A 27325-nucleotide genomic window follows, 5' to 3' on the forward strand; every position below is an offset into this window, starting at 1 on the left:
TAACCTTGCATGATGGTAAAATGTAATGTTGGCATGTAGCTCACATAACTATGCTAATGTGGCTAAACTAACATGATAAATTGTAATGTTAGCATGTAGCTTATAAAGCTATGCTAGATTTGCTAACCTAGCATGGTGTAGAGTGTAATGTTTGCATGTAGCTCACATAGCCATGCAAGTGTTGCTCACCGAGCATGATGTTAAAATATAATGTTAGCATGTAGCTTACATAGCATGATGTTAAAAGGTAATGTGAGAATGTCGCTTGCATAGCTATCCGAGTGTTGCCAACCTAGTATGATGTTAAAATGTAATGTTAGTATGTAGCGCACAGGGCTATGCTAGTGTTTCTAACCTAGCATTATGTTAAAATGGAATGTTAGCATGTAGCTCACATAGCTATGCTAGTGTGGCTAACATAGCATGATGTCAAAATTTAATGTTAGCATGTCGCTCTCATAGCTATTCAAGCATTACAAACCAAACATTATGTTAAAATATAATTTTATCATGTAATTCTTAAAGCTATGTTAGGTTTGTTTACTATATCAAGATTTTTAACTATAATGCTAATATGTAGCTTATAAAGCTATGCCAGTGTTGCTAACCTCGCATGATGTTAAAGTGTAATGTTAGCATGTCGCTCACATAGCTATGCTGTTGTGGCTAACCTTGCATAATGGTCAAATGTAATGTTAGCATGTAGCTCAAATAGCTATGCTAATGTCAATCAATCAATCAATCAATGTTTATTTATATAGCCCTAAATCACAAGTGTCTCAAAGGGCTGCACAAGCCCCAACAATATCCTCTGTTCAGATCCCTAACCTCATATGATAAAATGTAATGTTAGCATGTAGTTTATACAGCTATGGTAGTGTTGCATTATGCTAACCTAGCATTATGTTAAAATGTAATGTTAGCATGTAGCGCACGTGTTGCTAACATTTGAATCCTCCTGTCCCATTTGTTAAAGTGAAATGGTTGTATGTGATACATGACATGTATTATGTTGGACAAGTGCACACTTACAGCGTTGATGTCAAAAGTACACAATTGTACTTCTTAAAGACACACGCAGCTCATTAGCATTAAAGCTACACACACAAAAGGTACTTTTAAAAAGTTGTTGTGAAAAAAACCTTCCAACCGCTGCTGAAGTTTTTCTGACAGCTGCAGTTTGACCCTGGAACAGACCAGAGGACTTCTGTCCGAGTCTAACCTCTGACCCAAATTCTCAGCACCAAACCTTCTTTGCTCTGAGCCGAACCTCTCATTGGTCGACGTGCCCGCGCCCTCGTGCCCGCACCAAGCCCCCCTCCCCCGTGTCTCCAGGAGATTCTCCCGCGTACGCGCCCGCACCCAAACCCCGCCCGCCTATCACGTCTCGAACGCGCACGTCGCAACCAATCTGTGCCGGGCGTGCCCGCTGGTGGAATGCGCGCCCCCGCTGACCCCCACCCGTCTCCCCCCTCCTCCTCCTCCTCTCTTCACTGCAGCTTGCATCCCGGCCGCTAATTGCAGCGCAGTGCCGATGTTCGATCATTAAAATGCACATTTTACTTTCACTTTACGCACTTTTTCACGCACGGACCGTGCACTCGGAGCATCTTGGCGAGCGTGCGTGTGCACGCGCGGAACAAGAACGTCTCCAATGGGACAACTATTATTTTTGATATTGCGGATTATTGGAGCCACTTGCGCCGCGCCGCAGAACATTCTGGAAACGCTGTGGGGAACGATGCTTTAAGTCCGGAGGAAAAGTCCGTCTTTTTTTTTTTTTTTTAATAAGATGTTTTTTTACGCAGCGTTGATTTGTTGAATTAAGGCAAAAGAGAATTGCGTCACTTGTCGATGTAGAGCAATAAAAAGGCGCAGAGTGTTTGCGGGTCATCAGGCTTACATAAGCAGCGGGCGTCATGTACGCAGGACGCAAGAGGAGAAAACCCGTCCAGAGAGCGTAAGTCACATTCCAGTCTTCTTCCAGGCAAATATGTGCCAAGGAAATATTCGAATATGTGCAAAAGAAATATAGAAATATTTGCAAAGAAAATACTGAAATATGTGCAAAGAAAATATGGAAATATGTGCGAAGCAAATACAGAAATATGTACAAAGAAAAAAAAAATATGTGCAAAGAAAATATAGAAATATGTGCAAAGAAAATACTAAAATATGTGCAAAACAATGTAGAAATATGTATGAAGACAATATCGAAATATGTGCAAAGAAAATATAGAAATGTGTGGAAAGAAAATACTGAAATGTGTGAGATGGAAATATAGAAATATGTGCAAAGGAAATATAGAAATATGTGCGAAGCAAACACTGAAATATGTACAAAGAAAAAAAACATGTGCAAAGAAAATATAGAAATATATGCAAAGAAAATACTGAATTGTGTGCAAAGAAATACTGAAATGTGTGCAAATAAAATACTGAAATATGTGCAAAGAAAATATAGAAATATGTTGTGGAACAATTTCTCCTGTGGACCATTAAAGTTTGTCTAAGTCAAATATGTGCAAAGAAAATCCTAAAATATGTGCAAAGGAAATATAAAAATTTGTTCAAAGGAAATACTGATATATGCGCAAACCAAATATAGAAATATGTGCAAAGAAAATAGTGAAAGATGTGCAAAACAATGTAGGAATATGCATGAAGATAATAAAGAAATATGTGCAAAGAAAATATAGAAATATGTGCAAAGAAAATACTGAAATGTGTGCAAATAATACACTGATATATTTGCAAAGAAAATATAGAAATATGTGCAAAGAAAATATAAATATGTGCAAAGAGAGTATAGTAATATGTGCTAAGAAAATATAGAAATATGTGCAAATAAAACACTGAACTATGTGCAAAGAAAATACTGAAAATGTGCAAAGAAAGTAAAGATATATGTACAAAGAAAATACTGAACAATGTGCAAAGAAAATACTGAAAAATGTGCAAAGAAAATATACAAATATGTGCAAAGAAAATATACAAATATGTGCAAAAATTCTGAAAAATGTGCAAAGAAAATATAGAAATATGTGCAAAGACAATATAGAAATATATGCAAAGAAAATACTGGAATATGTGCAAATAAAATATAGAAATATGTGCAAAGACAATAGAGAAATATGTGCAAATAAAATAATACTGGAGTATGTGCAAAGAAAATACTGAAAAATGTCCAAAGACAATATAGAAATATGTGCAAAGAAAATACTGAAAATAGCGAAGAAAACATAGAAATGCGTGCAAAGAAAATACTCAAATATGTACAAAGAAAATACTGAAAAATGAGCGAAGAAATTGGAGAAATATGTGCAAAGAAAATACTGAAATATTTGCAAAGAAAATACTGAAATATGTGCAAATTATGCTCGAGATCTTTTTTTTTTCTAAGAAAATACAATGTATTCCGAGTCGTGTTGGACCAACCAAACGTAATGAGTAAAACGAGTGTGGCTGGCAGGATCATTGCAGGCCTGCACTGACCTTCAAAGACAAACCGGGTAACAATTTCAATATTTAAAATTTCAATCATTCTTTCTCATGCTGCAAACATTTCAAAACGAAAAGAAAAAAACTGTTAATATCTCATGTTTATTTCTGATGATGTTTCGATCTTTATTATTATTACGACCTCTCAGCTCCTTCTCCTTGTATTGTGTGGCGCTAATAATACAAGTCATGTTGTCAAACATTTGTATTGAACAAATTGCTGGATTTAAATGATGAGTTATCAGCAAAATAATTGTGAGGAACGAAAAATGCACTTAAAGAAACAATCGAATCAATACGAATAAATCAACATGTTCGATAATAGATGTAAATTATGTTCATTTATGAATATATGTAACATTGATGTACTATTCTACCGCAAATGATGGAATTCTTCACATCCTATTATTTCCCCCGCGGAATAGAGTGGGTATGAAAAAATACAAAAATGAGAAAAGTCAATATTGTGATGTGTTTTGCATGTTTGTGTAAATATTTGGGCGTCGGGCGGTCACGTGACGTTGATAAAGGCGAACGGAGCAGGTCAAGCACGCCGACGTCCATCATGCAGCATAAACACATTTCATGCTCACTGCAGGTGAAAAAAAGCATAAAACATGCCCCCCCCCCCCCCCCCCCCCCCACACACACACACACTTTAAAAACATATTCAAAATGTTCCTCTTTCACAAAAAAGGGAGGGCCTTCACATTAGGTACACTTGCACAAATACATGAAGCTGATCATTTTCGTTTGTGCTTTCTGCCTCAAACCTCATTCTTATATTTACACTTTTTTAATGTACAATAACTCAATTAAATCATGCAAAAAAAAAAATGAATGCATGTTTATGTGCTACTGTCAGACAAATTACATTTATACAATAACATTCCCACAAATTATACAACATTACATTTATATACATTACATATATACAATAACATTCATATAACTTACAATTATACAATTACATTCATACCAATTACATTTATACAATAATAATACAAATTACATAATGTAATTTTTTCAAACAAATTACATTAATGCAATTACATCAATTCAACTACATTTGTACAAATTATATTAATTCAAATTACATTTATAAAAGTTACATTCATACTGAGTACTATTTTTATACTATATACACTATGTACTATATACTTCATTTATATTCTTAACTACTTATACCACATTTATGCTATACATATTATATTTACACCACATTTATACTCTATACAACATATTTATACTATGTACTACTTTTTACTCTTAAATGTATACATTTATACTATAAAGCATATTCAACATATCCATACTACATGTATCACATTTATACTCTATACAATACATCAATACCAGGGGTGTCCAAAGTGCGACCCGGGGGCCATTTGCGACCCGCAGCTAATTGTTTAGTGGCCCGCCACACATTCTGGAAATGCTATTGCAAAAATAAAAAATAAAAACGTTAAAAAAAGTAGAATGAGGTAAAATCTAACAGGAAAAGTTGCAATGTTGACACAAAGCTGCCATGCAGGCTGTTTGTTTTTCTTTTGTCTTTATTTATTTTGCTCTTATTGCCAATACTAAAAAAACAACATCAACTATAATGAGTTATTGACCTATTCAAGGCTCCAATTACTTCAAATATTTCACTTTATAAAGTTTTATGTGGAAAATATGATGTGCATATATTGTGTGGTTGCCCTATGGAAACAGTGTTTTCTTTGACAAAAGAGCATAAAACAAGCAAAATAATAATTCAAACGTAAAATCGACAGATATATCTGAAGTTGATCTCATAACTTAAGTGTGGAAAGTAAAACAAATAATAATAAAAATGTATCACTTTATGAGTGGTGGACCTTTTGGATCCCAAAGATATTTATTGGGATTTTATTTATTTTTTCACTGTGATTACTCAGAAATAATAATACATTTAAATCAATGGTGTCCTGCATTACTGATTTTTTAGGGCTCCAATTAATTCAGATCAAACATTGCTTTCTGAATGCTTCGGGCAAAACTGAAAATGCATAAAACTTTTTTTTTTTTTTTTTTTCTTTTTTTTTCTACTTTATATCAACCTGAAGTTGATATACAGATTTACTGTAAGCGTTACATAAAAAATGAAAACAATAATTTGACTCATTTTTAACATGTTAATGACGGAGACCCTCTATGGTACCTGGGAGTCCTAAAGGTAAAAAAAGAAAAAAAAAAAACTATATATTTTGTTATGGTTTGAAAATGAAAAATATCAAAACAGCCCCCGCATGGTTTAATTTTTCCGTGTGTGGCCCTCAGTAGCTGAGATAGGCGCCAGCGCCCCCCGCGACCCCGAAAGGGAATAAGCGGTAGAAAATGGATGGATGGATGGATGGCCCTCAGTGGAAAAAGTTTGGACACCCCTGATTTATACCATTAACTATATTGATACTATTTACTAAATTTACACTATATAGTATATTCATAATCATATTTCCTATATTATATAATACATACTTTATTTACACGATACACCATTTGTATACTGCTTTTTTTTTTATAAAAGTACAATATATATATACATATATATCAATCAATCAATCAATGTTTACTTATATAGCCCTAAATCACTAGTGTCTCAAAAAGGGCTGCACAAACCACCACGACATCCTCGGTAGGCCCACATAAGGGCAAGGAAAACTCACACCCAGTGGGACGTCGGTGACAATGATGACTATGAGAACCTTAGAGAGGAGGAAAGCAATGGATGTCGAGCAGGTCTAACATGATACTGTGAAAGTTCAATCCACAATGGATACAACACAGTCGCGAGAGTCCAGTCCAAACACAGCAGCGAGAGTCCCGTTCACAGCGGAGCCAGCAGGAAACCATCCCAAGGGTAGCGGACCAGCAGCGCAGAGATGTCCCCAGCCGATACACAGAGGGACATAGAAGAAAAAGAAAAGAAACGGCAGATCAACTGGTCTAAAAAGGGAGTCTATTTAAAGGCTAGAGTATACAAATGAGTTTTAAGGTGAGACTTAAATGCTTCTACTGAGGTGGCATCGCGAACTGTTACCGGGAGGGCATTCCAGAGTACTGGAGCCCGAACGGAAAATGCTCTATAGCCCGCAGACTTTTTTTGGGCTTTGGGAATCACTAATAAGCCGGAGTCCTTTGAACGCAGATTTCTTGCCGGGACATATGGTACAATACAATCGGCAAGATAAGATGGAGCTAGACCGTGTAGTATTTTATACGTAAGTAGTAAAACCTTAAAGTCACATCTTAAGTGCACAGGAAGCCAGTGCAGGTGAGCCAGTACAGGCGTAATGTGATCAAACTTTCTTGTTCTTGTCAAAAGTCTAGCAGCCGCATTTTGTACCAACTGTAATCTTTTAATGCTAGACATGGGGAGACCCGAAAATAATACGTTACAGTAGTCGAGGCGAGACGTAACAAACGCATGGATAATGATCTCAGCGTCTTTAGTGGACAGAATGGAGCGAATTTTAGCGGTGTTACGGAGATGAAAGAAGGCCGTTTTAGTAACGCTTTTAATGTGTGCCTCAAAGGAGAGAGTTGGGTCGAAGATAATACCCAGATTCTTTACCGTGTCGCCTTGTTTAATTGTTTGGTTGTCAAATGTTAGAGTTGTATTATTAAATAGAGTTCGGTGTCTAGCAGGACCGATAATCAGCATTTCCGTTTTTTTGGCGTTGAGTTGCAAAAAGTTAGCGGACATCCATTGTTTAATTTCATTAAGACACGCCTCCAGCTGACTACAATCCGGCGTGTTGGTCAGCTTTAGGGGCATGTAGAGTTGGGTGTCATCAGCATAACAGTGAAAGCTAATACCGTATTTGCGTATGATGTCACCTAGCGGCAGCATGTAGATGCTGAAGAGTGCAGGGCCAAGGACCGAACCCTGGGGAACTCCACACGTTACCTTAACGTAATCCGAGGTCACATAGTTATGGGAGACACACTGCATCCTATCAGTAAGATAAGAGTTAAACCAAGACAGGGCTAAGTCTGACATACCAATTCGTGTTTTGATACGTTCTAATAAAATATTATGATCGACGGTATCGAAAGCAGCGCTAAGATCGAGGAGCAGCAACATAGATGACGCATCAGAATCCATCGTTAGCAATAGATCATTAGTCATTTTTGCGAGGGCTGTCTCCGTGGAGTGATTTGCCCTGAAACCGGATTGAAAGGTTTCACATAGATTGTTAGACGCTAAGTGTTCATTTAACTGCTCCGCAACAATTTTTTCAAGGATTTTTTAAATAAAGGGAAGGTGAGACACCGGTCGGTAGTTTACCATGAGGTCAGGATCGAGGTTAGGTCTTTTAAGAAGAGGATGAATAATATATATATACTATATTGATATGTTATACTACATTTTTACTACATAGTATTTTCATACTATATATACACTGTATTTATACTATGTACTCTACATTATACTATATACACTATATTTATACTATGTATACTACAGTAATACTATATACACTATAGTTACACTATATACTGTATTAATACTACATTGATACTATATACTACGTTTACAGTATGCTTTTCATACCATATGCACAATATTTATAATATACTATATTGATACTGTATTATAAATGTGTACAACAGTACATAGTATAGTCATACTATATCATATTTGTACTATGTATAATGTGTTTATACTATATACCTCCTTTCTACTATATTCATACTATATAGTATAAACATACTCTATACTACATTTATATTATATTCGTATATTCATACTCAATGCACAGTATTTATCATATACTATATTGATAATGTATATCGAATATGTACTACTATATATATGTTCATTCTATATTATGTTTCTACTATATATAATGTATTTATACTACAAACCCCATTTCCATATTAGTTGGGAAATTGTGTTCGATGTAAATATAAACAGAATACAATGATTTGCAAATCATTTTCAACCCATATTCAGTTGAATATGCTACAAAGACAACATATTTTTATGTCAATAAATCAATAAATACTGATAAAGTTGAGGGATGCTCATCAAACACTTATTTGGAACATCCCACAGGTGTGCAGGCTAATTGGGAACAGGTGGGTGCCATGATTGGGTATAAAAACAGCTTCCCAAAAAATGCTCAGTCTTTCACAAAAATGGATGGGGCGAGGTACACCCCTTTGTCCACAACTACGTGAGCAAATAGTCAAACAGTTTAAGAACAACGCTTCTCAAAGTGCAATTGCAAGAAATTTAGGGATTTCAACGTCTACGGTCCATAATGACATCAAAAGGTTCAGAGAATCTGGAGAAATCACTCCACGTAAGCGGCATGGCCGGAAACCAACATTGAATGAACGTGACCTTCGATACCTCAGACGGCACTGTATAGAAAACCGACATAAATCTCGAAAGGATATCACCACATGGGCTCAGGAACACTTCAGAAAACCACTGTCACTTAATACAGTTGGTCGTTACATCTGTAAATGTAACTTAAAGCTCTACTATGCAAAGCAAAAGCCCTTCATCAACAACATCCAGAAAGGCTGCCGGCTTCTCTGGGCCCGAGATCATCTAAGATGGACTGATGCAAAGTGGAAAAGTGTTCTGTGGTCAGACGAGTCCACATTTCAAATTGTTTTTGGAAATATTCAACATGGTGTCATCTGGACCAAAGGGGAAGCTAACCATCCAGACTGTTATCGACGCAAAGTTCAAAAGCCAGAATCTGTGATGGTATGGGGGTGCATTAGTGCCCAAAGCATGGGTAACTTACACATTTGTGAAGGCAACATTAATGCTGAAAGGTACATACAGGTTTTGGAACAACATATGCTGCCATCTAAACGCCGTCTTTTTCATGGACGCCCCTGCTTTTTTTAGCAAGACAATGCCAAGCCACATTCAAAACGTGTTACAACAGCGTGGCTTCGTAAAAAAAAGAGTGCGGGTACTTTCCTGGCCCGCCTGCAGTCCAGACCTGTCTCCGATCGAAATGAAGCGTAAAATACGACAGCGGAGACCCCAGACTGTTGAACGACTATCGCTCTACATAAAACAAAAATGGTAAAGAATTCCACTTTCAAAGTTTCAGCAATTAGTTTCTTCAGTTCCCAAACGTTTATTGAATGTTGTTAAAAGAAAAGGTGATGTAACAGTGGTGAACATGCCCTTTCCCAACTACTTTGGCATGTGTTGCAGCCATGAAATTCGAAGTTAATTATTATTTGCAAAAAGAATAAATAAAGTTTATGAGTTTGAACATCAAATATCTTGTGTTTGTAGTGCATTCAATTGAATATGTGTTGAAAAGGATTAGCGAATGATTGTATTATGTTTTTATTTACCTCTCACACAATTTCCCAACTCATATGGAAACAGGGTTTGTATATACCTCATTTTGACTCTATCCTATATTCAAACTATATAGTATAAACATGCTATATACTACATTTATACTATTTAGTATGAACATACTTAATAGTATAAACATACTATATGCTGTATTTATACTATATGCAATATTTGTAGTACATAGTATAGATATGCAATATAGTATAATTTTACTATATTTGTACTATAGTAGACATTGGATATTCCTTCGGCTGGAAGCAACAATCAACGTTTAACTTTTCCAAACTTTTTTACATTTCCAAGATTTTCTCCCGTTCTGCAGGGTGAAACAGACGCCGACGGAGGGCGCCAAGTCCAACCCATCTAAGCGGCACCGGGACCGGCTCAACGGGGAGCTGGAAAGGTTGGCCAGCCTACTGCCGTTTCCGGAAGAAGTGACGGCCAGCCTGGACAAACTGTCCATCTTGCGCCTGAGCGTCAGCTACCTGCGAGCCAAGAACTTCTTCTCTGGTAAGTCGGGTCAAACTTGGCCAGCTGCTAGTCGGGTGCCAAACTGTATGTCGGGTCTGTTGCCTTGTCGGGGACATGGAGACGTTCAGGCTCGGGATTGGTGGTCAATCACCTTTTGGGTCCCTAACATCCGTTTTAACAAAGTTATGTGTTGTTGTCGAGGCCATGGAGATTTACTAGACTGGCCTATTTGACTGCCTAAATGGGTTGCTACAGAAAGTGGAGGGCAAAAGTCCTTCAGGCCTAAATAGTTGGCTGCCTAAACGGGCTGCCATAGAGAATAAAAGAAGAAATCAAACTCCAGGATATACGAAAAGTTTGGTGCGAGATGATTTTAGTACATGGCATCAACCAGTAGACGACAAAAGTCATTTATGCCTAACTAGTGTGCCGCCTAAACGAGCTGCCATAGAAATAAAAACAATAAAACCAAGAGTGCGAGCATTTGTTTACTTGACAGCAAACAGGCATTAATTATTCAGGCCCGACCATTTTGCGGCTTGAACAAGTTCATATAATAACAGAAACAGAATGATCGCAATAAGAGAGCAAGGGTTTGCAAGATAAAAAAGTCATTCAGGCCCTACTAGCCTGAACCTAAACAGGGTGCCATAGATATCAAAAGAGAACACGAACAAGACAATAACAATATTTTGGTTTAGGATATTTTTAGTAACCAACAGATGGCATGAGTCAATCAGGCTGCTTAAATGAGCTGCCATATAAATCAACATAGAACATATACAAAGTTGTAAGACCATTTGATTACTAACCAGTTTGCTGCTGAAACGGGTGTCTATAGTAAGTGAAACAGACAGCTGGCAAGGAGAGTGCAAGCAAGTGTTTGCAAGACCATTTGATCAACAAGCAAACTGGCAAAAGTCATTCAGGCCCAACTAGTTTGATGCCTAAATGGGCTGCCATAGGAATCTAAATAGAACGTAAATATAAATAGCCAGCAATTATGTAAGATCATTTGGAAAAATAGGAAAAAGTCATTCAGGCCCTACTAGTTTGTTGTCTAAACTGGTTACCAAAAGATATCGAAATAAAACAAAAACAAATAGAAAGATTTTGGTGTAGGATCATTTCAGTAACCAGAAGATGGCAAACGTCAAATAGGCCTTACTAGTTTGCTGCCTAAACGGTCTGCCGTAGAAATCAAAATAGAATGTAAACAAGACAGCAAGCATTGATGTAAGACCATTTGTATATTTGGCAGCAACGTGTAAAAGTCATTCAGGCCCAAGTAGTTTGTTGCTTAAACGGGCTGCCATAGTAACTGAAACAGAATGTGGGCAAAAGGAGAGCAGGTGCTTGCAAGACCATTTCAGTGACTAGCAAACTGGCAAATGTTATTCTGGTTCAGTTACTTAGCTACCTAAATTAGCTGCCAGAGAAATCAAAATAGAATGTTAACACAAGAGCGAGCATTAATGTAAGATCATTTGGCAAAAAAGGAAAAAAATCATTTAGGCCGTACTCGCTTGCTGCTTGAACGGGCTGCCAATAGAAATCAAAATACAACATACACAAAAAAATAGCAACCATTTGGTTGAAAATATTTTCAGTAACTACAAGATGGAAAGAACAAGCTACCGTAGAAATTAAAAATAGATTGTAAAAAGAATATAGCAAGAATTTGGTTGAAGATAATTTCAGTAACCAGCAGACAGAGAGCGGCATTTATCCATCCATCCATCCATCATCTTCCGCTTATCCGAGGTCGGGTCGCGGGGGCAGCAGCCTAAGCAGGGAAGCCCAGACTTCCCTATCTCTAGCCACTTCGTCTAGCTCTTCCCGGGGGATCCCGAGGCGTTCCCAGGCCAGCCGGGAGACATAGTCTTCCCAACGTGTCCTGGGTCTTCCCCGTGGCCTCCTACCAGCTGGACGTGCCCTAAACACATCCCTAGGGAGGCGTTCGGGTGGCATCCTGACCAGATGCCCGAACCACCTCATCTGGCTCCTCTCGATGTGGAGGAGCAGTGGCTTTACGTTGAGCTCCTCCCGGATGGCAGAGCTTCTCACCCTATCTCTAAGGGAGAGCCCCGCCACACGGCAGAGGAAACTCATTTTGGCCGCTTGTACCCGTGATCTTATCCTTTCGGTCATGACCCAAAGCTCATGACCATAGGTGAGGATGGGAACGTAGATCGACCGGTAAATTGAGAGCTTTGCCTTCCGGCTCAGCTCCTTCTTCACCACAACGGATCGATACAACGTCCGCATTACTGAAGACGCCGCACCGATCCGCCTGTCGATCTCACGATCCACTCCTCCCCCACTCGTGAACAAGACTCCTAGGTACTTGAACTCCTCCACTTGGGGCAGGGTCTCCTCCGCAACCCGGAGATGGCACTCCACCCTTTTCCCGGCGAGAACCATGGACTCGGACTTGGAGGTGCTGATTCTCATTACGGTCGCTTCACACTCGGCTGCGAACCGATCCAGTGAGAGCTGAAGATACCGGCCAGATGAAGCCATCAGGACTACATCATCTGCAAAAAGCAGAGACCTAATCCCGTGGCCACCAAACCGGATCCCCTCAACGCCTTGGCTCCGCCTAGAAATTCTGTCCATAAAAGTTATGAACAGAATCTGTGACAAAGGACAGCCTTGGCGGAGTCCAACCCTCACTGGAAACGTGTCCGACTTACTGCCAGCAATGCGGACCAAGCTCTGACACTGATCGTACAGGGAGCGGACTGCCACAATAAGACAGTCCGGTACCCCATACTCTCTGAGCACTCCCCACAGGACTTCCCGAGGGACACGGTCGAATGCCTTCTCCAAGTCCACAAAGCACATGTAGAGTGGTTGGGCAAACTCCCATGCACCCTCAAAAACCCTGCCGAGAGTATAGAGCTGGTCCACAGTTCCACGACCAGGACGAAAACCACACTGTTCCTCCTGAATCCGAGGTTCGACTATCCGGCGAAGCCTCCTCTCCAGTACACCTGAATAAACCTTACCGGGAAGGCTGAGGAGTGTGATCCCACGATAGTTGGAACACACCCTCCGGTCCCCCTTCTTAAAGAGAGGGACCACCACCCCGGTCTGCCAATCCAGAGGTACCGCCCCCGATGTCCACGCGATGCTGCAGAGTCTTGTCAACCAAGACAGCCTCACAGCATCCAGAGCCTTAAGGAACTCCGGGCGGATCTCATCCACCCCCGGGGCCTTGCCGCCGAGGAGCTTTTTAACTACCTCAGCGACCTCAGCCCCAGAAATAGGAGAGTCCACTACAGATTCCCTAGGAACCGCTTCCTCAAAGGAAGACGTGTTGGTGGGATTGAGGAGGTCTTCGAAGTATTCCCTCCACCGATCCACAACATCCGCAGTCGAAGTCAGCAGAACACCATCCGCACCATACACGGTGTTGATAGTGCACTGCTTCCCCTTCCTGAGGCGGCGTATGGTGGTCCAGAATCGCTTCGAAGCCGTCCGGAAGTCGTTTTCCATGGCTTCCCCGAACTCTTCCCATGTCCGAGTTTTTGCCCCCGCGACCGCTAAAGCTGCACCCCGCTTGGCCCGTCGGTACCCGTCCACTGCCTCCGGAGTCCTATGATCCAAAAGAACCCGATAGGACTCCTTCTTCAGCTTGACGGCATCCCTCACTGCTGGTGTCCACCAACGGGTTCTGGGATTACCGCCACGACAGGCACCAACAACCTTGCGGCCACAGCTCCAATCAGCCGCCTCGACAATAGAGGTTCGGAACATGGTCCACTCGGACTCAATGTCCCGCACCTCCCTCGTGACATGTTCAAAGTTCTCCCGGAGGTGTGAATTGAAACTCTCTCTGACAGGAGACTCTGCCAGACGTTCCCAGCAGACCCTCACAATGCGTTTGGGCCTGCCAGGTCTTTCCGGCATCCTCCCCCACCATCGCAGCCAACTCACCACCAGGTGGTGATTGGTAGAAAGCTCCGCCCCTCTCTTAACCCGAGTGTCCAAAACATAAGGCCGCAAATCCGATGACACAACTACAAAGTCGATTATGGAACTGCGGCCTAGGGTGTCCTGGTGCCAAGTACACATATGGACACCCTTATGTTTGAACATGGTGTTTGTTATGGACAATCCGTGACGAGCACAAAAGTCCAATAACAAAACACCACTCGAGTTTAGATCCGGGCGACCATTCTTCCCAATCATGCCTCTCCAGGTTTCACTGTCGTTGCCAACATGAGCGTTGAAGTCCCCCAGTAGGACAAGGGAATCACCCGGGGGAGCACTTTCGAGTACTCCCTCGAGTGTACCCAAAAAGGGTGGGTATTCTGAACTGCTGTTTGGTGCGTAAGCACAAACAACAGTCAGGACCCGTCCCTCCACCCGAAGGCGAAGGGAAGCTACCCTCTCGTCCACTGGGTTGAACTCAAACGTGCAGGCTTTGAGCGGGGGGGCAACCAGAATTGCCACCCCAGCCCGTCGCCTCTCACTGCCGGCAACGCCAGAGTGGAAGAGGGTCCAGTCCCTCTCGAGAGAACAGGTTCCAGAGCCCTTGCTGTGCGTCGAGGTGAGTCCGACTATATCCAGCCGGAACTTCTCTACCTCGCGGACTAGCTCAGGCTCCTTTCCCCCCAGTGAGGTGACGTTCCACGTCCCAAGAGCTAGCTTCTGTAGCCGAGGATCGGACCGCCAAGTGCCCTGCCTTCGGCTGCCGCCCAGCTCACAATGCACCCGACCTCTATGGCCCCTTCTATGAGTGGTGAGCCCATTGGAGGGATGACCCACGTTGCCTCTTCGGGCTGTGCCCGGCCGGGCCCCATGGGGACAGGCCCGGCCACCAGGCGCTCGCCATCGTGCCCCAACTCCGGGCCTGGCTCCAGAGCAGGGCCCCGGTGACCCGCGTCCGGGCGAGGGATATCTGAGTTCATTTTGTTGTAATTCCATAGAAGTCTTAGAGCTGCTTTTTGTCTGATCACTCACCTAGGACCTGTTTGTCTTGGGAGACCCTACCAGGGGGCATGAAAGCCCCCAGACAACATAGCTCCTAGGATCATTGGGACACGCAAACTCCTCTACCACGGTAAGGTAGCAGCTCGGAGAGGAGAGGGACAGAGAGCGGCATTTAGGCCTTACTAATTTTCTGCCTAAATAGGTTGCTATATAAACAGGAAAAAACCAAGACCTTCGTACAAGATCATGTCAGTAACCGGCAGAGGAAAAGAGCCAATCAGAACGTATTAGTTTGCTGCCTAAACGAGCTGCCATGGAAATCCAAAATGAACATGAACAAGAATATAGCAAGAATTTGGTTCAAGATAATTTCAGTAACCAGCAGAGGGAACAAATTAATCACACCCAAAAAAACGGGCTGCCATAGAAATCAAAATAAAACATAAACAAGAATATAGCAGGATACTGGTTGAAGATCATTTCAGCAACCACCAGACAGAGCGAGCCATTCAGACCCTACTAATTGGCTGCCTAAACGGGCTGCAATATATATAAAAAAGAACGTAAACGAGAGTATAGCAAGATACTGGTTGAAGATTATTTCAGCAACCAGTGGACAAACAGAGCCAATCAGACCCTACTAGTTGGCTGCCTAAATGGGCTGCCATAGAAATCAAAATAGAATGTGAATTAGAATATAGCAAGATAGTGGTTGGAGATCATTTCAGCAACTAGCAGACAGAGAGAGCCAATCAGACCCTACTAATTGGCTGCCTAAATGGGCTGCAATAGAAATAAAATAGAATGTGAATTAGAATATAACAAGAATTGGTTCAAGATCATTTCAGTAACTAGCAGAGGGAACAAATTAATCAGACCCCAAAAAACGGGCTGCCGTAGAAATCAAAATAGAACATAAACAAGTATATAGCACGATACTGGTTGAAAATCATTTCAGCAACCAGCAGACAGACAGAGCCAATCAGACCCTACTAGTTGGCTGCCTAAAGGGGCTGCCATAGAAATGAAAATAGAACGTGAACAAGAATATAGCAAGATAGTGGTTGGAGATCATTTCAGCAAGCAGCAGACAGAGGGAGCCAATCATGCTTGACTAGTTTGCTGCCTCAAAGGGTTGCCATTGAATTGGAAGGTCACATGGTACATTTTGGGTCTGGATGTTTGTTTGCTAACATGTCACAGTTCATCCGGATCGTCTCCGCGCGACGAGTGTGCAGCCACCGCCTCGTTCTGATGACTCGATGGCGGCGAAGACGGCCTCAATATTTAATCGACAAGGCGAGTCCGTGCGTGGCGGCGACGTCAGCCGTTCTCCAGGCGGCAGAACGAGACGCGGGAGTCGCGCGCTGACAACCCAGCGTGCGCGCGTACGTCCTCTCTCTCCCTCTCCGGCGTGGGACGAGCGAGGGCGAAGAAAGGCTGCTGCACTGCGGCCGGGCCATGAATCATTCACGCCCGCTTTAAAGAATTTATGAAATGGAGGCCGAGCGATGTTTGTTTAAGCTGCTTTGGAAATGGCTGTTTGGGGGCGGGGCCTCAAACGCCAACATGTCATGTGACGTCTGAGGTGTTTTTGTTTTGAATATTTCATGCCTCTCTTCCTATTGGACGCCCAGCATTACGGACTGTAGCTGCAAGGTGTCTTGTTGAACACGTCCCCGCGTCCTGCGTCTAACCGCATTAGCCTACTTCCTGTACGCGCTCTAAGTCACTAACAAGCTCAAGGCCGCTTTCGTCCAGCGAGCGGCTCCACTCGGGGGCCCCGACGCCCAGGGCCGCCTTTGCGCTTCGCAATAATTTGTTGTATGTAAACACGCTAAGTCCTGCTTGTCGGGGGTGGGGGGGCTGTGGGAACGCCTCATGCGGTGACATATGGCCCCGGTGCATTATGGGAAAGCATGTGACAGCGAGAAGGAATATCAGAAGTGTGCTTTTGTTTTGAAAAACATCCGAGCTGAACAAAGCCTCGTTAAGCCGGCAGGCTCACGGTATTATCCGAGCCGGCGGCCATCTTGGCTGTTGTCAGGAGCTATAATGGGCGCGGGGGTGGGAGGGCATGCTTGGCGTTATTGGGGTTGTTGAACCAACCCCCCAGCACTCATCTTCACAGCTGTTGTCTGCCGTTTGGACGGTGAACTGTCAAGTTTATTTACCCCCTCGGACATCTATGGGTCCGACCTGACGGCTCGCTTGTTCTGCACTCGTGCGCGCTCCCTTAATTGTTCCCCTTTTGCGAAGAGCGATAGCAGGATTAGGATTACGGCGGAACAAAGACCCGAAGACGGCCAATGTCCATTTTGCTGACTAAGCGTTATCCAGCCTGACAGATGGCTTGCACATTTTGTCAGAGTTAGCGGTTAGCACTAGCATCCCTCTCCTCCACACTTGTCGTAATGTTGTACTGCTACTAGTGTACTCTAGCAACACAACGCTGCCTTGCAGACTGTTTTTTGTGTAAAGCTGTAAATGCACCAAAAGGTAATAATGAATCAAAATCAATGTTATAAATGATTGACCTATTGAAGGCTCCAATTACTTCACATCAAATATTCCACTTTGAAATGTTTTGTGGGGAAAAGTTTGCATAATTTGTGTGTTTGCCAGATAATAAACTAAGTTTTATTCAACAAAAAGGCTATAAAACAAACAAAACACACACACACACAACTGGATGAAGTTGATCTTAAGTACTGTAAATACAAAAAAAAAATACCACTTATTTGTCCCTTTTCATGAGTGGGCCCCTTTTGGGTCCCCAAGAAATTTAGTGTAGTGTAATTTTTGTTTTTAAACTGTCGTTTCACCAAAAATAACAACAAATTAAAATCAATGTTGTTATGAATTATCGACCCATTGAAAGCTCCAATTACTTCACCTCAAATATTCCACTTATTGCACATTTTGTGTTTTTGCCATAAAAAGAGGATTGTGGAAAAAAAGGGCAAAAAACTAAAAGCTTTATTATTTTTCCATTTTTATGAGTGGGACGCCGAGAAATGTTGTGCAATTTTTGTTTTTAAATTGTCGTTGCAACAAAAATTATAACACATTAAAATTAATGTTGTTATGAATTGATTAACGTGGACCTTGACTTAAACAAGTTAAAAACTTATTCGGGTGTTACGATTTAGTGGTCAATTGTACGGAATATGTACTGTACTGTGCAATCTACTAATAAAAGTATCAATCAAACAATCAAAAGACCTATTGAAGGCTCAAATTACTTCACATCAAATATTCCACTTTGAAATGTTTTGTGGGGAAAATTTTGCATAATTTGTGTGTTTGCCAGATAATAAATCAAGTTTTATTCAACAAAAAGACCATAATATATTATCACACACACACACACACACACACACACACACACACACACGTATATGAAGTTGATCTTAAGTAAATAAAAAAAACACCACTTATTTTTCCCTTTTTTATGAGTGGGACCCTTTTGGGTGCCCAAAAAATTTAGTGCAATTTTTATTTTTAAACTGTCGTTTCGCCAAAAATAATGACAAATTAAAATCAATGTTGTTGAATTATCAACCTATTGAAGGCTCCAATTACTTCACATCAAATATTCCACTTTGAATGTTTTTGGTGCAGAAAATATCGCACATTTTGAGTATTTGCCATAAAATACAGGATTGTGACTGATAGGTCTTTAAAAAAAAAAATATATATATATATATATATAGACATAACTGAGGTTGATTTAGAAATTGAAGAGTTGAATTTATATTTATTGTCAGGATTGTTTTACAACACATACACATTCACACCTGAATAAACGAAAAGTATTTAAAACGTATTTTTCCTTTGAGAATACGCCGAGTCAGCACTCGCGGATTTGACCTGCCTTTAGGTTTTATGTTTTGGTTTCAGGGAATCTTGTCCAAGAGTCCTCAGAGGTCTTGACAAGATCTAGGATGACACAACTAAGCCAATAAGGGCTTTTCTGGCTTTCTCACAAGCGCCCTCCTGCCTTAAAGCTGCGGTCACATGACCTCAGTAGGCGTAACCATTCTTCTTGCTGGTGCACGCCGCGTTCCTGTGGACTTGTACAGGCGCCATTGAATGTTGATATCGTACTTTAGTGCAGCTCATGAAATACTACTACTAGTACTACTACTAGTACTATTGAATTAGCAGATTAGGAATCTCACTGTAAGCAGCAAGGCAGTATAGGGCCTAAACGGGCCGCCTTAGAAATCAAAATAGAACGTATACAAGGAAATAGCAAGTCTTTGGTTCAAGATCATTTCAGTAATCAGCAATCAGAAAAAGTAAATCTAATTTTCTACCTAAACGGGGTGCCACAGGACTAAAATCATAATGTAAAGCCATTGAAATCAAAACTGAACGTAAACAAGAAAAATAGTAAGATTTTAGTTGATGATGATTTCAGTAACCAGCAGATGATAAAAGTCAAATAGGTCCTACTCGTTTGCTGCCTAAACGGGCTGTAGCAGGACTAAAATCATAATGTAAACAAGAGAGTAAGCATAGGTGTTAGACCATTTGATTACGTGGCAGCAACAGGCAAAGGTTATTCAGGCCCATGTAGTTTGCTGCTTAAACGGGCTGCTATAGTAAGTGAAACAGATTGTTGGCAAAAAGAGTTCAAGTGTATGCAAGACCATTTCAGTAACTAGCAAATTGGCAAAAGTCATTCAAGCCCAACTCGTTTGCTGCCTAAATGTGCTGCGATAGGAATCAAAATACAATCTTAACAAAAGAGCCAGAATGAATGTAAGATCATTTGGCAAAAGAGGAAAACAATCATTCAGGCCCTACTAGTTTGCGGCCTCAATAGGCTGCCATTGAAATCAAAACAGAACGTAAACAAGAAAAATAGTACGATTTTGGTTGATAATAATTTCAGTAACCAGCAGATGGTAAAAGTCAAATAGGTCCTACTAGTGTGCTGCCTAAACGGGCTGCAGCAGGACTAAAATAATAATGTAAAAAAGAGAATGAGCATTGGTGTTAGACCATTTGATTACTTAGCAGAAACAGGTAAAGGTTATTCAGGCCCATCTAGTTTGTTGCTTAAACGGGCTGCTATAGTAAATAAAACAGAATGTGGGCAAAAAAAAAAAAAGCATGCGAGTGTTTGCGAGACAATTTTAGTAACTAGCAAACTGCCAAAAGTCATTCAGATTCAACTAGTTTGCTGCCTAAATGTGCTGCGATATGAATCAAAATAGAACATGAATACAATTAACAAGCATTAATGTAAGCTCATTTGGCAAAAGAGGAACAATTCTTTTAGGCCCTACTAGTTTGCTGCCTAAACGGTCAGCCGTAGAAATTACAATAGATTATGAACAAGGAAATAGCAAGATTTTGGTTGAGGATCATTTTAGTTACCGGCAGATGGTAAATTTTTTTATATAACTCTCTGTAGAGAGTTATATAAGGAGAAAGTAGGGAGGGTATTCATATAGCCCCATTTCCTGGGTGGATCTCGTGTGAGAGGAAGAGAGGTTGGGGTTAATTATTTCGGGATGCAGTCTGCCAAAAATAATGGAAAGTGCCACTCTACATAGCAACTGACACTTTGGTAAAAGTTGGGTATTGCCACAAAACCGATTTAATTTATTTTTTTTATTGCATTTAAATTTTTTTTATATCATAATCAGTCCAACAAAATAACACATAATAATACAATTCCACATCCAAACCAATCCCAGCCCAGCAAAATTCCAAATAGACGGAGCAATTGAGAAGACAAACAAATGTGACACAATAAAATCAAAAAAGTCAGACAAAATTGAATGATATCAATAACAGTATCAATATTAATAAGAATTCCAACATAACAGTATTTAAAAACCATTGAAACATCATTATTATAATCACTCATTTACATTGCCATCAAAGCCATTAATTAACAGTTAAAACAAACGTAAATAATGGATCCCATATTCCAAGATATGACTAATTATCCAAAATAAAAACACATTTTAAGATATTCAACACTTTACTGCTAACTGACGGCAAAGGTGGTTAGTGAAACGCCCAATTTGTTACGTTTAATGTGTCAGGTAAACGGCGACAAATGGGGCCGTATGAATCCCCTTCCTACTCTAACATTTCTATGAACCTTTCGGGTCCCCGGGACCAAAGATTAAGGCAGCCTTAAAGTTAAAAAAAATCTATATATTCTATTGGTTTTGAAAATAAAAATGATCAAAATGGCCCCCGGCTCCTTTGATCTGTGGAAAAAGTTTGGACACCCCTGCCTAACGCTTTTATTTTGTGTTTTTATTAAAAGGATCCTGCTCCGAAAATGGCAAAAAAATACTGCTAACCCTGCTAACATGCTAAAGTTACTTTAACAATAAAGTTTGCTAACACTGTTACTTATTCTGCACTGTTAACATGTTAAAGATGCTTATGCTACAAATTCTGCTAACATACTAAAATCCCAAATTCAGCTAACACGCTAAAGATGCTTACCGAACTCTGCTAACGCTGTTAACACGCTTAAAATGCAACCACCTATAATTCTGCAAAATGCTAAGACCTCAAATTCTGCTTACATTGCTAACATGCTAAAGATACTAACAACACTAATTCTGCTAACACTGTTAACATGCTAAAGATGCTAACATCACTAACACTGCTAACATGCTAAAGATTCTTACCATTAACTCTGCTGACACTAACACTCAAAATGCTAACACCTCAAATTCTGCTCACATTACCAGCATGCTAAAGATGCTAACACTGTTAACATGCTAAAGATGCTACCATCACTAATTCTGCTAACATGCTAAATATTGTTACCATTAACTCTGCTAACACTAACAGACTCAAAATGCTAACACCTCAAATTCGGCGTACACTGCCAACATGCTAAAGATGCTAACACCACAAATTCTGCAAACACTGTTAACATGCTAAGGATGCTAATACCCGAATTCGGCTAACATGCTAAATATTGTTACCATTAACTCTGCTAACACTAACAAACTCAAAATGCTATCACCTCAAAATCGGCGTACAATGCCAACATGCTAAAGATGCCAACATCACGAATTCTGCTAACACTGTTAACATGCTAAAGATGGTAACATCACTAATTCTGCTAACATGCTAAATATTGTTACCATTAACTCTGCTAACACTAACAAACTCAAAATGCTATCACCTCAAATTCAGTGTACAATGCCAATATGCTAAAGATGCTAACATCACAAATTCTGGTAACATCATTAATTCTGCTAACATGCTAAAGATTCTTACCATTAAAGGCCTACTGAAACCCACTACAACCGACTACACAGTCTGATAGTTTATATATCAATGATGAAATATTAATATTGCAACACATGCCAATACGGCCTATTTAGTTTACTAAATTGTAATTTTAAATTTCCCGCAAAGTATCGTGTTGAAAACGTCGCGGAATGATGACGCGTATGATGAAGCGTGCGTTTGACGTCTCAGGTCGTATCGGACATTTTTTTCCAGCCCGATCCAAGCTATAATTAGTCTGCTTTAATGGCATAATTACACAGTATTCTGGACATCTGTGTTGCTGAATCTTTTGCAATTTGTTCAATTAATAATGGAGAATTCAAAGTAGAAAGACATAGGTGGGAAGCGGTGTGTTGCGGCTGCCTTTAGCAACACAAACACAGCCGGTGTTTCCTTGTTTAAAATTCCCGAAGGCGAAGCTTTACTATGGAACAGAGCGGTCAAGCGAACATGGATCCCGACGACATGTCAACCGGCAGGTTTCGGTGAGAAAATTGTGGTAATAAGTCGGCTCTTACAGTAGTTATGAGCGGGGTTTGCGTCCTCCTGCAGCTGCTGCGGACTATTACCTCCTCCCACTCGTGGCCACACCACTCCGACTTTCAGGTACCATATAATCTCACTAAAACACTAGTAACACAATAGGCAGATAAGGGATTTTCCAGAATTATCCTAGTAAATGTGTCTAATAACGTCTGAATCTCTCCCACTGTCCTCGCCTTTTTTTTTTTCTAGTCCTTCACTCTCACTATCCTCATTCACAAATCTTTCATCCTCGCTCAAATAATGGTGAAATTGTCGCTTTCTCTGTCCGAATCGCTCTTGCTGCTGGTGGCTATGATTGTAAACAATGTGAGGATGTGAGGAGCTCTACAACCCGTGACGTCACGCGCACATTGTCTGCTACGTCCGGTACAGGCAAGGCTTTTTTATTAGCGACCAAAAGTTGGGAACTTGATCGTCGATGTTCTTTCAGCAAAAATATGGCAATATCGCGAAATGATCAAGTATGACACATAGAATGGACCTGTTATCCCCGTTTAAATAAGAAAATCTCATTTCAGTAGGCCTTTAACACTGCTAACACTAACATGCTCAAAATGCTGAGACCTCAAATTCTGCTTACACCGCTACAGATGCCAGTGTCCGCCCTGAGATCGGTAGGTCGTGAGTTCAAATCCCGGCAGAGTCATACCAAAAACTATAAAAATGGGGCCCATTACCTCCCTGCTTGGCACTCAGCATTAAGGGTTGGAATTGGGGGTTAAATCACCATAAATGATTCCCAGGCGCGGCACAGCTGCTGCCTACTGCTCCCCTCACCTCCCAGGGGGTGATCAAGGGTGATGGGTCAAATGCAGAGAATAATTTCGCCACATCTAGTGTGTGTGTGACAATCATTGGTACTTTAACTTTAACTTTTAACAAGACTATTACCACTAACAATGCTAAGAAGATCATGCATGTTGCAGATGAGAAGTAGGAAGACATGATGTATAATTAACATGCTTTTATATAGTTGCATTAATAGAGCAGCACTAACAAGTCCCGCTGGATGCGAGCATACGTAAAGACCATGAATTATGCACGCCACCATCGCCAACAAGGAGGGCGAGTGACCGATGAACTAATGTTCAACACAGGTCATAAAACAACAAAAAGAGAAGAGTTCATGTCACCGATGTCCGCAGACGCGGCCGCCATGTTTGCTCACGTAACTGTGGCGAATAAAAGGGAGAGCTACTGTATGTGTGCCGCACGCATAACCTTCCCCCTCCTCCCTGCCGCCAGGAATGCGGGCCACGTTAGGAGAGGACCCAGGAATCAGTGTCGACTCCGCCTCATGAGCAAATATGCAAGCATGTGATGGAGAGGGAAAACCTCCTGTGCAACACCCCCCCCAAACCTTGCATTAGCGACCGCGTGTTCCTGTGTGTTGCATGCATCCATGTGTGGGTGGGGGGAGGGGTCAGCGTGTGTGTGCGTGCGCATCGCGTGTTCACCCTCTGCAGTGTTCACGGGGTGAAGGAGTTGAAATGTTCTATATTTACTCGCTGCCATTCACACTCTGCCAGAGTAATTAGCACACAAACACACATGCATTAGTGTGTGTGTGTGTGTGTGTGTGTGTGTGTCTGTGTGTGTGTGTGTGTGCACTAAACTACCCTCTTTTACAGACTATAGAACAAGGGTCACCAACGGGGTGCCCGCGGGCACCAGGTAGCCCGTAAGGACCAGATGAGTCGCCCGCTGGCCTGTTCTAAAAATAACTCAAGTAGCAGCACTTACCAGTGAGCTGGTAAGTGCTGCTCTTGCTGCATATATGTGTGTATATATAGATATATATATACACACATATATACATATGTGTGTGTATATATATATATATGTATGTATATACAGTATATATATTTATATATATGTATTTATTAAAGGTAAATTGAGCAAATTGGCTATTTCTGGCAATTTATCAAAGTGTGTATCAAACTGGTAGCCCTTCACATTAATCAGTACCCAAGAAGTATCTCTTGGTTTCAAGAAAGGTTGGTGACCCCCGCTATAGAGCGTGTATTAGCCACAAAAAAAAGTTTCCCATACCGCTATAAGCCGCAGATACGTTGTGAAATGAGTCATTTACACATAATTATTTTGTAAATTTTTCTTCACATATCTTAATCGTTTCCAAACGGCAAATCAAACAAAACAGAAGTCGTCGTCATGGACCCACTAGCTGCGGAAGCTGGCTCTCCAATCAGCTAATCAGACTCAATAAATACACGGTGACGTTCTGGCATACTTGCCAACCTTGAGACCACCGGTTTCAGGGGGTGGGTTGGGGTGGGCGTGGCTGGGGGCGTGGTTAAGAGGGGAGGAGTATATTTACAGCTATCCATCCATCCGTTAGCTACCGCTTATTCCCTTTGGGGTCGCGGGGGGCGCTGGTGCCTATCTCAGCCACAATCGGGCGGAAGGCGGGGTACACCCTGGACATGTGTAGGAATCTTTATTTGTAATTGAATCACTTGTTTATTTTTCAACACATTTTTTGTTATATTTATATCTTTTTTTCCAAATAGTTCAAGAAAGACCACTACAAATGAGCAATATTTTGCACTGTTGTACAATTTAATAAATCAGAAACTGATGACATAGTGCTGTATTTTACTTCTTTATCTTTTTTTTTCAACCAAAAAGGCTTTGCATTGTTGATTAGGGGGTACTTGAATTAAAAAAATGTACACAGGGTGTACATCTCTGAAAAAAGGTTGAGAACCACTGCTCTAAAAGCCGTAGATGTTATTGTCACATATGCATGCACAGTAGATGGCAATATTGTCCTCTTTAAGAGTGTCACTACATTGCTCTTTACAAACTGTTTTACGGTAGACGAAAACGTGACTGCTGTTGTTGGGTGTTGTCGCCTTGCTGGGAGGCCGTTAATGAGACTGCCTAGCAATAAACCCACATAAGAAACCAAGAACTCGCCCTTGATCATTGTACAGTTATAACATCATTGGGCAGGCACTCTGTTTATATTGTGGGAAAGCGGACGTGAAAACAGGCTGTCGACACGTCACTCGGGTTCGCATGGAGCTGGAGGGGCGTGGCCTCCAGCTCCGCCTGAATTTCTGGAGATTTTGGGGAGAAAATTTGTCCCGGGAGGTTTTCGGTAGAGGCGCTGAATTTTGGGAGTCTCCTGGAAAATCCGGGAAGGTTGGCAAGTATGCGTTCTGGTGAATTTATTGAGGGATTTGTGAAACTCAAACAATACAAAAAGAAGGCTGTTGTAAGTTAATAATACTAACATAGACACTCGTCAATGTGTTAGCATATTAGCTAATGGTAACGACGCTAGCTTTGTTACATTACGATAGCACGTACAAATATGCATGAAAACACTCCAACAGACATCACACATGGGACAGTTTAGTAAGTAAGGATTGTTTTAGTTATATTGTAAAACCTACAAACGCTGCTTGGAGAGATGAATGAAGAACCCATACAAGTAGAACGCTATGGATGGCTAGAAGACCGAAAGTTTTTTTTTGCTTTTTTTTGTCCTGTCCAGCCACTCAGGCAAATCATACTGTAGTTGTAATAGATCTATATCTGCTGTACAGATTAACTTTAGTGTGGGATACTTCTCCTGTTGCCGTAATTGTATTTAACTTTATTAAATGAATTTATTTTCATGTTTGGTGCAGCCGGATCGAAGCGCAACAGCAACCACAAATAACATCAACAACAGAGCAACATCAGCAAATAGGATATGTACAAATATTAAAGTAAACAATAATAACAAAGAAGCAGTGAAGTAAATATTAATAACACAGGGATTACAATGAATATATGGAGCAATAAAAATACAAATAGGAATAGCACTATTGATAATCCATCCATCCATCCATTTTCTACCGCTTATTATGCACCTGGGGATAGGTTGATTGGCAACACTAAATTGGCCCTAGTGTGTGAATGTGAGTGTGAATGTTGTCTGTCTATCTGTGTTGGCCCTGCGGTGAAGTGGCGACTATTGATAATGAATAATAATAATCATTACCTCAATTATGAACAATACATTTGTTTCAAATGCAACAATACACTTAAACGACACTTCTGCTTCCGGTTCAAAGCTTTGAACAGCAGTAAACACTTTTAGACGTTCACCCTCCTGCACCCACAGTGAGTGAACTCGTTTAAAGGATGGCGCCATAGCACAATCAATAACACACCCTTTAAATGTCTTTGTGTGTG

At 40.9% G+C, this 27325-nt stretch overlaps 1 protein-coding gene across 1 annotated transcript in view; it reads left to right on the plus strand.

The window, feature by feature from the left end:
• Positions 1 to 1492: 1492 nt before the first annotated feature.
• Positions 1493 to 27325, plus strand: part of LOC133537847 (aryl hydrocarbon receptor-like) — a 93271-nt gene continuing 67438 nt past the window's right edge. Inside the window, exons 1-2 of the mRNA XM_061878917.1 lie at positions 1493 to 1960; positions 10194 to 10381. Of these exons, the coding sequence (XP_061734901.1) occupies positions 1920 to 1960; positions 10194 to 10381 (229 nt within the window). The 5' untranslated portion in view covers positions 1493 to 1919. The remainder of the gene's footprint in view (positions 1961 to 10193; positions 10382 to 27325) is intronic.

This window comes from Nerophis ophidion, linkage group LG19 (assembly GCF_033978795.1).
Source record: "Nerophis ophidion isolate RoL-2023_Sa linkage group LG19, RoL_Noph_v1.0, whole genome shotgun sequence".
Classification (NCBI taxonomy): Eukaryota; Metazoa; Chordata; class Actinopteri; order Syngnathiformes; family Syngnathidae; genus Nerophis; species Nerophis ophidion.